The sequence below is a fragment of the Cherax quadricarinatus genome, chromosome 13, assembly GCF_038502225.1.
Source record: "Cherax quadricarinatus isolate ZL_2023a chromosome 13, ASM3850222v1, whole genome shotgun sequence".
NCBI lineage: Eukaryota > Metazoa > Arthropoda > Malacostraca > Decapoda > Parastacidae > Cherax > Cherax quadricarinatus.
This window is the reverse complement of record NC_091304.1, coordinates 40,988,905-41,001,203: the sequence shown is the minus strand read 5'-3', so window position 1 is coordinate 41,001,203 and position 12,299 is coordinate 40,988,905. Positions and strand designations below refer to the sequence as shown.

Genomic DNA, 12,299 nt, shown 5'->3' with positions numbered 1-12,299 from the left:
CATAAGTGGTTGATGAAATATCAAAAAATATTGATAATAACTCATGTGCAACATTTGTGCAACACCCTTTCAGAATGTCTTATAACCTATGCCCTAAGTAAAGAGAAACAATTCTGGCTGGCTGGCTGGCTGGCTGGCCGGCCAGGTGCGTGGCTGGCCAGGTGCATGGCTGGCTGGCTGCTGGCAGCCTGGCTCCATCTCCGTTTGTCTGTATCTGTCTATCCCTGTCACTCTCTCTGTCTATCCTTGTCTATCTCTGTCTATATCTGTCTGACAGGTACACAAATACATAGTGTAAATTACCTAGGATAACCCAAAAACTCCAGACAGTGCTATACTCTGCTTGAAGGTATGAGTAAAAGTGATAACCGAGTCTTGTGGCTCTCTCTGAGACAGAGAGCTAGACAGATAGATAGACAGGGAGCTTGACAGACAGACGATAGTCATGTTTGTGTACCAGCGAAAATAAAGGGAGGGTCGATGCTCATCAAATGTCACCTCTAATCTTTTCTTATCAAGTGTTATCACTGCACCCTTGTGTATGCTCATCAAACATCAGCTCTTATCAGATGTTATTTCATCTTATCATGTAACTGTCAGGGTGGACTTTGTTTTTCATGCTTCAAGGGAACTTATTACCTGTTATTATTATAATATACGTATTATTCTTCTCCTCTTTCTCCTCCTCCTCCCTCCCTCCTCCCTCCTCCCTCCTCCTCCTCCCTCCCTCCTCCTCCTCCCTCCCTCCTCCTCCTCCCTCCTCCTTCCTCCTCCTCCTCCCTCCTCCTTCCTCCTCCTCCTTCCTCCCTCCTTCCACCCTCCTCCTCCTTCCTCCCTCCTCCTCCTACCTCCCTCCTCCTTCCTCCTTCTTCCTCCTCCCTCCCTCCTCCTCCTCCCTCCCTCCTCCTCCTCCCTCCTTCCTCCTCCTCCCTCCCTCCTCCTCCTCCCTCCCCCTCCTCCTCCCTCCCTCCCTCCTCCTCCTCCCTCCCTCCTCCTCCTCCCTCCCTCCTCCTCCTCCTCCCTCCTCCTCCCTCCCTCCTCCTCCCTCCCTCCTCCTCCCTCCCTCCTCCTCCCTCCCTCCTCCTCCCTCCCTCCTCCTCCCTCCCTCCTCCTCCCTCCTCCCTCCTCCTCTTTCCTCCTCTTCCTTCTCCTCCTCTTCCTTCTCCTCCTCCTCTTCCTTCTCCTCCTCCTCTTCCTTCTCCTCCTTTTCCTTCTCCTCCTTCTCCTTCTCTTCTTCCTTCTCCTCCTCCTCTTCCTTCTCCTCCTCTTCCTTCTCCTCCTCCTCTTCCTTCTCCTCCTCTTCGTCCTGCTCCTCTTCCTTCTCCTCCTCCTCTTCCTTCTCGTCCTCCTCTTCCTTCTCCTCCTCCTCTTCCTTCTCCTCCTTCTCTTCCTTCTCCTTCTCTTCCTTCTCCTCCTCTTCCTTCTCCTCCTCCTCTTCCTTCTCCTCCTCCTCTTCCTTCTCCTCCTCCTCTTCTCCTCCTCCTCTTCCTTCTCCTCCTTCTCCTCCTCCTCCTCTTCCTTCTCCTCCTCCTCTTCTCCTCCTCCTCTTTCTTCTCCTCTTTCTTCTCCTCCTCTTCCTTCTCCTCCTCCTCCTCGTATACTTCCACATATTCAAAACATTGCTGGGATCTATAAATTGTATATATTCCAAGACAATAGTAAATGACGAAGGCAGGTGTAAATGTCCACCTTTTATTTATTTATTTATTTATTTATTTATTTATTTATTAATTTGAACATGATACAGAGAAGTACAAGGAATACAATTTTTGAAGTGCAGCATGCCAAAGCCCCTTGTATGCAGAGCATTATGGGCAGGCTTAAAATTAACTTAAGATTCAGTGGTACAAAAATTATTGTAAAACAGATAACAATTTAGTACAAATGAGTATTACAAAGACAGGTCATATGGTCATTTACTGTGTTGCTGTGTAATCAGTAGAATGGAGTATTCTGTTAGGTAATGAAGTTAAATAGTAACAAAGTTTGATTGGGTCACAAGTTGACATTTATGAGATACAATAATGAGATACATATATGAGATACAATTTATGAGATACAATTATTCAGTATTTATTTAGTTGTGGGTGAGTAAGTGATTTTTGAGAAGAGACTTGAATTTATAAACAGTGTTTCTTCTATATTCACAGGTAATGAATTCCAGATTTTAGGGCCTTTTATGTGCATTGAGTTTTTGCATAGCGTGAGATGGACACGAGGAACATCAAAGAGTGATCTGTGCCTTGTGTTATGGTCATGTGTTCTGTTAAGGTTGGTAAGGAGATGGTTGAGGGGAGGGTTTATGTCAGAGTTAAGTGTTCTATGTATGTAGTAGGTGCAGTAATAAGTATGGATGTTTTGCATTGTGAGTAGGTTTAGAGTTTTGAATATTGGTGGAGTGTGTTGTCTGTAGTGGGAATTTATCATTCTGACTGTAGCCTTTTGTTGGGTGATTAGTTGTCTGAGATGGTTTATTGTTGAGCCCTTTGGTTATAAAATGACAAAAACTACTATAAATTGCAATTATCAGAACATAAAAATTATATGAAATATGAAAATAGAAAAAAAGGTATATCGGCAACACTTCTGGCAGCGGCAAGACTCCATGTTGCTGTCAGGTGAGCATCCAGTGCCAACTTCTCGGCCTCATATCTCTGTAAGTACTTACCCTAATTTTTTTTTTTTATCCTATAACACTTAGAAAAAGGTGCTCTTTATTTTCATTAAAAAAAGATTTTTTTATTTTTCAAACTATTCGGGGCACTAGGGTAGCGAACGTATATATACGTTTGGACCGTTTACGGGTTAAAATTAACTTAAGATTAACTTAGCAATGATATATTCCGTGGTGAAAATTACAGTTAACAAATTACAACATGAAGTACAGATGAGTATTTCAAATAAGTAGCATTATAGTTGTACAAATTTGTAGCATAACATGTATTTATAGATGGGGTTGTAAGAGAAGTGAATGCAAGGGTCTTGGCAAGAGGTGGGGAGTTAAAAGATAAAGACTCAAACACAAAGTGGGAGTCGCCACAGTTGCTCTTTGCTGATGACACTGCTCTTGGGAGATTCTGAAGAGAAGCTAGAGGTTGGTGGACAAATTTGGTAGGGTGTGCAAAAGAAGAAAATTAAAAGTGAATATAGGAAAGAGTATGGTTATGAGGATAACAAAAAGATTAGGTGATGAAAGACTGGATATCAGATTGGAGGGAGAGAGTATGGAGGAGGTGAATTTATTCAGAGATTTAGGAGTGGACGTGTCAGCAGATGGCTCTATGAAGTATGAGGTGAATCACAGAATTGATGTGGGGAAAAGGGTGAGTGGTGCACTTAGGAGTCTGTGGAGACAAAGAACTTTGTCCGTGGAAGCAAAAAGGGGAATGTATGAGAGTTTAGTTGTACCAACACTCTTGTATGGGTGTGAAGCATGAGTGGTGAATGTTGCAATGAGAAAAAGGCTGGAGGCAGTGGAGATGTCATGTCTGAGGGCAATGTGTGCTGTGAATATAATGCAGAGAATTCGTAGTTTGGAAGTTAGGAGGAGGTGCGGGATTACCAAAACAATTATCCAGAGGGCTGAGGAGGGGTTGTTGAGGTGGCTCGGACATGTAGAGAGAATGGAACAAAACAGAATGACTTTGGGAGTGTATGAATCTGTAGTGGAGGGAAGGCAGGGTAGGGGTTGGCCTAGGAAGGGTTGGAGGGAGTGTAAAGGTGGTTTTGTGTTTGAGGGGCTTGGACTTCCAGCAAGCGTGCATGAAAGTATTAGATAGGAGTGAATGGAGACAAATGGTTTTTAATACTTGACGTGCTGTTGGAGTGTGAGCAAAGTAATATTTATGAAGAGATTCAGAGAAACTGGCAGGCCGGACTTGAGTCCTGGAGATGGGAAGCAGTGTCTACACTCTGAAGGACGGGTGTTAATGTTAGTTTTATAACTGTAGTGTAAAGCACCCCTCTGGCAAGACAGTGATGGAGTGAATGATGAAAGTTTTTCTTTTTCGGGCCACCCTGCCTTGGTGGGAATCGGTCAATGTGTTAATAAAAAAATAAAACAATGTATAATATAATCCGATCAAATCGAATGAAATTAATGATTTGTAGTGCAGAAACGGGTCATATGGTCATTAGATGAGTTGCTGTGCATTCAAGAGAATGGAGTATTCTATTAGGTAATGTAAGAAACATAGTTTGATAGTCACAGGTTATACATTTATGAGAGAGTTACTCAGTATTTATTTAGTTGTGGGTGAATAAGTGGTTTTTAAGAATAGTCTTGAATTGATAAACAGACAGTGTTTCTTTTATATTCACAAGTAATGAATTCCAGATTTTTGGGCCTTTTATGTGCATTGAGTTTTTACATAGTGCGAGATGGACACGGGGAACATAAAAGAGTGATCTGTGCCTTGTGTTATGGTAATGTGTTCTGTTGAGGTTGGTAAGGAGAAGTTTGAGGGGAGGGATAATATCCAAGTTTAGTGTTCTATGTATGTAGTAGGCACAATAATTAGTATGGATGTTTTTTACGGTGAGTAAGTTCAGAGTTTTGAATATTGGTGGAGTATGCTGCCTGGAGTGGGAATTTGTTACCATTCTGACTCCAGAATGTAATGTATTTTATAATATTAGAAACATTTGTGATTGCTTCTTTTTTTTTTGTTTCAGTATATGTGTCAAACTTTAACATTCCTGAGCCTGGCTGGCAACTCCTTGCGAGATGATGTCAACAACCTATACAACTTTTTAGCACAACCCAACACCCTCAAGACTCTTGACCTCTCTGCCACTGAGTGTGCCATTGATGCAGTAAGTTGTTCTAGGAAAATGTGCCTTCTAGTAGCTCTACTAAGGGTCATGCTCAGTTTATAACATACAGTGTAGTATAATATGAACTGGTTTATTGTATATAAATAATGATTATAATGAGTTTCTCCATGGGGAAGTGGAACAGAATTCTTTCTCCATAAGCCATGCGTGTCGTAAGAGGTGACTAAAATGCCAGGAGCAAGGGGCTAGTAACCCCTTCACCTGTGTATATTACTAAATGTAAAAGAAGAAACTCTTATTTTAACTTTTGGGCTAGCCTGCCTCAGTGGGATACGGCCGGTGCATTGAAAGAAGAAAGAATAATAATAAGTGAATGCGGTATAAGTCTGTGAGCAAGGTAACATTATGAAGGGATTTAAGGAAACCAGTTAGCAGGACTTGAGTCCTCAAAGGGGTGAACATACCCTGAAGGAGAAGTGGAGATGTTGCACTTTGGAAGGTCATTGAGGTGTGATGTCTGGCAAGACAACTGTTGAATTTTTTTTTTTTCTCTCTCTCCTCTCCTCTTTTTTTTTTTTTTACACAGGGTTTGACAAGGTTAGGTTAAGGATCCCTAGCTTTATTGACTAGCTATTTACAGGTTAAGGATTCCTAACTTTATTGGCAAGCTAAGAGCTGTTACCTACATCAGCTGATTTGAAAGCATTTTAATTGTTATGAGACATACAAGTAGGGAACAGGATGAAGTTGGAGCCATCTGTGGGCCAGCATTTTCATTTGATCAACTGACTTTATCTCATTGACATCATTATGCTGTACGAATGTGTTCGATACTTGAGTCATCCTGGGTATATATGATCTCAGAGGGAGTGATGTTCTGGAGAACATCACATGTGCCACACACGTCATGTTCACTCACAAGAGATCACCGAGTATAGGGCTTGTGTACCAGTTGTCAGTATATAAAATATGCCCCTTCCCAAGATATGGTTCCATCATTGTTCTAACCACATCACCAGAGATACCCATTAACCTCCTGGTATCTTGCAATGTTTTACTGCCATTGTACACAATTATATCCAAAACCAGACCACTTTTGCAATCACACAGTACAAAAAACTTTATACCAAAGTGTTTCCTCTTCCTTGGTATATACTGGAAATATAAACACACATGCAGTATAATGTGATCCTTTATTGACTACGTTTCGCTCACACAGTGGGCTTTTTCAAGTCACAAACAGATCTACCTGGGGTGGAAGGTACGCGAGTATTTATAGTCAGGTTCAGAATGCTGAGGTCAGGTGGAGAATGCTGCATCTGATGATGTATCGAGTGGGGTTATAGTCTAAAATCTTGGGTAGCTTGGAAAGGAGATTGGATAAGTTTGTGAGCAGACCTTCTGCAGTGTTCTTCCATTCCTATATCCGACAACTTCAACCAGAATAGTGGCTTCTATAACATAGCGGAACCACTTGCGAAGAAACTTCTCCATCGCTATCCCACATAAGAACATAGGAATGGAATTACACTGCAGAAGGTCTGCTCACAAACTTATCCAATCTCCTTTCCAAGCTACCCAAGATTTTAGACTACAACCCCACTCGATACATCATCAGATGCAGCATTCTCCACCTGACCTCAGCATTCTGAACCTGACTATAAACACTCACGTACCTTCCACCCCAGGTAGATCTGTTGGTGACTTGAAAAAGCCCACTGTGTGGGTGAAACGTTGTCAATAAAGGATCACATTATGCTGCATGTGTGTTTATATTTCCATTGTGTCGGTATTTTATACCATTTATTTCCATTGTTTGATAGGAGTGAATGGAGACAAATGGTTTTTAATACTTGACGTGCTGTTGGAGTGTGAGCAAAGTAACATTTATGAAGGGGTTCAGGGAAACCGGCAGGCCGGACTTGAGTCCTGGAGATGGGAAGTACAGTGCCTGCACTCTGAAGGAGGGGTGTTAATGTTGCAGTTTAACCCTTTGACTGTCGCGGCCGTATATATACGTTTGCGAGGTACCGTGTTTGACGTATATATACTCGTAAATTCTAGCGGCTTCAAATCAGGCAGGAGAAAGCTAGTAGGCCCACATGTGAGAGAATGGGTCTGTGTGGTCAGTGTGCACCACATAAAAAATTCCTGGAGCACGCAGTGCATAATGAGAAAAAAAAAACTCCGACCGTTTTTTTTTAATTAAAATGCCGACTTTGTGGTCTATTTTCGTATAGTATTTGTGGTTGTATTCTCGTTTTCTTGGTCTCATTTGATAGAATGGAAACTATATTATAGAAATGGAGGTGATTTTGATTAATTTTACTATAAAAAGAACCTGGAAATGGAGCACAAAGTACAGGAAATGTTTGATTTTTGCCGATGTTCAAAAGTGAACAAATGATGTCATTGTCCAATAAATGTCCAAATAGCCATTCTAATACGCAGTCATGAATGGGTTGATGTAATTTTTACAATTATTACAGTATTGCAGTAGTCTGCATTACAGTAAATCTTCTATTTTTTGTTTGAATAAAATTTCAAAATAAAAAGCAAGAGTAATATCACAGGGACCTGGAGACATGACTGATGAACAAAGAAAATGTTATTTTAGAGCCAGGAATGTCTGCATTGTTCATTCTGGACCTTATTTTGAAATTGTCGTATTTTTTAATTTTCGTGAAATTGGCCAAATTGCAAATTTCTGACCATGTTATTGGGTAGTTGAAATCGGTAAATGGGCAGTTTCTTGTACTCAATCAATAGAAAAAATAGAGTTCTGAAGAAATAGTTATGAGTTTGGTTGACTGGAATAACGGAATTAGCCGAAAATAGGGCTCAAAGTGGGCGAAATTGCCGATTTTTAAATATCGCCGAAGTCGCTAACTTCGCGAGAGCGTAATTCTGTCAGTTTTCCATCAAATTTCGTTTTTTTGGTGTCTTTACAATCGGGAAAAGATTCTCTATCATTTCATAAGAAAAAATAATTTTTTTTTTTTTTCGAATATTTTGCGACACCAGAAGCAACTTCAGGATTTGGCCCTTCGACAGTCAAAGGGTTAAAAACTGTAGTGTAAAGCACCCTTCTGGCAAGACAGTGATGGAGTGAATGATGGTGAAAGTTTTTCTTTTTCAGGCCACCCTGCCTTGGTGGGAATCGGCCAGTGTGATAATAAAAAAAAAAAAAAAAAAAAAAAAAAAAAAAAAATTATTTCCATTGGTATATACTGCTTGAATGAGAGTCTTCCTTTGAACAAAATCAAAGACTCATGAATAACAAGCTTCCTGAAGGGATAAAAATACACACACCACTTTTGTTTCAGGTACATAAGCACATTTCTGATCTTATATAACCTGTTGCTTCTGTCAGGCCTTATTTTGTCTGAAAAGTGTAGCATATGTAACAGTAGCACAAATCCATTAACTGGTATAATGTCACTGAAAGCTGGGGTTGAAATCAGGCGGTCTGTCGACCAGTATGTGTTGACACTGTGCTTATACACATGTGGCATAAGCATTATTGTGGCAAAGAACAGATACGTCTCTGCCACAGTTGTGTCCTTCCACTGGTGTAGGCGTGATCTCGGTGAAAGAATCGTTTGCCATGGTGTACTCGTAGTATGTATTGCTTTACTTGACAATAATGTCCATCAGGGGTTCATCGAAGAACAACTGTATACATTCCAGTTCAGTGGCATTGTTCCCAGGTGTACATGATGGCTGTATTCCACTTTGTGTTTCATCAAAGTCATGGGGACTGGGAACAGACTCGTGACCTTGCTGCCAATCCCAGATGCGGTCAGATGGTGGGTTCGGGATATTGAAACGTGGTTGTGCAGGTTGTGATTGTGGATGTTGTGGGAGTGTGGGGTTGGGTGAGGCTGGTTGTGGTTGTGCAGAGTCAGCAGCATCGGTAGTAGCGTGGCCCGCTGTTGGTGCCACATGACTCGTGCCACCATCACTATCACCATCACCACCACCACCACCACCTGCCTCACTCACTTCATTCATACCCATCGTAACAATATCGTCATCTTCACTATCAGTTCATGGTGTAGGGCCACGGGATGTGCTCCAAGATTTACCAGACCGCATGCTACGTCATATATACTGCCACTTTACAGGTGAATATTCACCCTCACTGTCGCAACTAGAACTGCTTTCAGTAGCTTTGAAATCACTATCACTATCACTGCTCACATCTGAGTCTTGTACACGGGCAAATAGTTTCCTCTTTCGTCCTGGTACAGGTGAATGTGAACGAGCTGGCCCAGCACCAGAGGTGGAAGGTCGTGAGTCATCTGGGTTTTCATCACTAATTACGTTATCCTGGGCACTGTTTTCGGTCACACCCACTTGTAAACCATGGAATTCACTTTCGCTGACACGTCCATCGCTGTTAGAGCCATCACTTTTGAACAAAAGACTTCCAATCCGCCGAGGAGTGAGGTACTTCTTACTGTGAGGCATGTTGAAAATGAACTACCAAAATGGCATTCCCACAATGCACCACTGAGTCCCAGATTTTTTTCACAGGGTGCACACCCACCACTCAGACCCATTTTCTCTCCTGTAGGCCTACCAGCCCTGTCCCGCTTGATTTGAAGCCGCTAGAATTTTTGCGTATAGATACGTCAAACACGGTGGCTCGTAAGATGTATATATGTGACCAAAACAGTCAAGGGGTTAAGTGAATGTGACCTGACCTAACTAGGCTAAGGCATTGGCTTAAGGCGGTGGGAGAATTGGACCTGCCTCATATGGGTCAGTAGGCCTGCTGCAGTGTTCCTTCTGTCTTATGTTCTAAGTACTGTGTGCATTAAACTAGTAGCTACTATGCATGATAGGTTAAATAGCACAAATTGGCTAAATAGCACAAATTGGTTAAATAGCACAAATTGGCTAAAATGAAATGTGGTTGCAGGATTCACATGTGCCTGTAAATCATCCAAACTTTAACAGCTGCAAATTACTCTGCTGTACTTCTTAATTGAGCCCTCTTGCACATACATCTCTGACCACAGCTTTCCTTGTTCTTGTAGCCACACTTGACCAGCTTATTGCATGCCTTTGATGGCAGGGGGAGTGTAGCTCCCTGGAAGCAAAGATTTGTTGGTCTTATGCCAAGTCTAGCTGCATCCCTCAATCTCATGAGGTTTAGATCCTAGCCTGGTGGGCAACTCATTTTGACTTCTCAGACAGTGCATCTTGCATACTTGGAATGTTTTCCATCAGTTTATTTTCCCCTCATTCATTCCTCGTTGCTTGATTTATCATAGAGGGCAACTGTGTTCAAGGAGTGTATAGATGTTACTGGCCCTATCTAGCTCATTGTGAGGATTCACTGCAGTGTAAGGAAAAATCCTCTGTGACAGGGTTTGAACTTCCACACTTTCCACCCAGACACCTTATTCTTTTTAACCCTTTGACTGTTTTGGTCGTATATATACAGTGGTCCCTCGTTTTTCGTAGTTAATCCGTTCCTGGAGGAACTACTATAAACGAAATTTACGATTTGCGAATCAATTTTCCCCATAAGAAAGAATGTAAACACAATTAATCCATTCCTGACACCCAGAAGTATTAAAACAAAAAAATTTTTTTACATGAAATATACATGTAGTACATAAACAATACAATGGGAAATGATGAATGAAACATTAACAGCATAACACTTAACTTTATTGGAGATTTTTCTTAATGTATGGGAGACTGGAGGAGGAGAGAGATTGGATTGTTTATAGTTTGGAAGGGGAATCCCCTTCCATCAACACCTCAGGTACCATTTGCTTTTCTGGGGTTGCTTCTCTTCTCTGTTTCTTAATGCCACTAGGACCACATTGAGAGTCACTGGAGTCCTGTCTCGCAAAATAACTGTCCAGAGAGCTCTGTTTCTGGCGTCTCTTTAACACTTCCCTAAAATGACCCAAGACTTTGTCACTGTACATGTGCCAACATGGCTTGCAACAACCTTGTTAGGGTGATGTTTCTCCATAAAGCTTTCCATCTTACCCCACATAGTAAAAATCTCTCTAATTTCTGAAGAAGGCACCTTTTTCGATCTCTTCCTCCTCCTCTGCAGCAAGATTCTGAGCTGCGATCTGTTGCTGTTCCTACTGAAGCTCTTGCAGCTCGTCAGTGGTGAGCTCTTGGTTGTGGTCTTCCACCAGTTCTTCCACATCCTCGAAACTCACATCCAACCCCATGGAACTCCCCAGTGCTACTATTGATTTTACAACAGACATAGGCTCATCAGGGTCAGTCCCAAACCCTTCAAAATCCCTCTTGTCGACACAATCTGGCCACAATTTTCTCCAGGCAGAGTTCAAAGCCCTGGTAGTCACTCCCTCCCAAGCTATACCTATATGGGTTATGCAATGGAGGATGCTGAAATGTTTTCTCCAAAATTCCCTTTGTGTCAAGTGAGCGTCTATGGTCACAGTCAAGCACCTGTGAAACATTGCTTTTGTGTAGAGTTTTAAGTTTGCAATGACCTGCTGGTCCATGGACTGGAGGAGAGGAGTGGCATTCGGGGGCAAGAACTTTACTGTGATGAACCCAAACTCCTCGAAAATTAGGTCATCGAAGTTTGGAGGATGAGCAGGTGCATTGTCCATTACTAGCAGGCACTTGAGATCCAACTTCTTTTCCAGGAGATACTCCTTCACACTAGGGCCAAACACTTCATTGAACCACTCGACGAAAATTTCCCTCGTGACCCATGCCTTATTATTAGATTTCCAAAACACACAATTTACTCTTCATAACATTGTTTTTCCTGAACACACTGGAATTTTCAGAATGGTACACTAATGATGGCTTCACTTTGAAATCCTCACTAGCATTAGCACAGAACATTAGCATCAGCCTGTCTTTCAAAGGCTTGTGTCCTGGCATTGCCTTTTCCTCCTGTGTAATAAAGGTTCTCTTTGGCATTTTCTTCCAAAAGAGGCCTGTTTCAGTCCTTCAGCTTCTATGTACTCCTTGAATTCATGCACATATTTTTCAGCCGCCTTGTGGTCCGAACTGGCAGCCTCACCATGCCTTACCACACTGTGTATGCCAGTACGGTTCTTAAATCTCTCAAACCAGCCTTTGCTGGTCTTAAATTCACTCACATCACCACTAGTTGCAGGCAATTTCTTTACCAAATCGTCATGCACCTGCCTAGCCTTTTCACAAATAATCGAAGTCATAAGAGTATCTCTTGCTAATTGTTTCTCATTTATCCACACCAATAATAACTTCTTAACTTCTTCGAGTACTGGTGATCTCATTTTTGTCAGCATAGTTACCCCCTTTGCAACAACAGTGTCCTTGATTTCCTTTTTCTTGGCCACTATGGAACAAAAAGTGGTGTAGGGTTTCTTATACATCCTGGCCAGTTCGGCCAAACTTGTACCACTTTCATATTGTTCAGTGATGGTTTTCTTAAATTCAATTGTATTTCTCACCTTCTTTACCACAGGCTTGGCACTAGGAGCTTTCTTTGGAGCCATGGTAGCTTATTTAGAACTTGC

The 12,299-nt window shown here is 41.8% G+C and overlaps 1 protein-coding gene across 6 annotated transcripts in view; it reads left to right on the top strand.

The window, feature by feature from the left end:
- LRR (Leucine-rich repeat) overlaps positions 1-12,299 on the top strand; it is a 705,864-nt gene that overhangs the window by 540,084 nt on the left and 153,481 nt on the right. For all 6 annotated transcript variants that reach the window (XM_070084670.1, XM_070084668.1, XM_070084669.1 and 3 more), the window contains one exon: positions 4,675-4,815. In XM_070084670.1, coding sequence (XP_069940771.1) covers positions 4,675-4,815 — 141 coding nt within the window. The remainder of the gene's footprint in view (positions 1-4,674; positions 4,816-12,299) is intronic.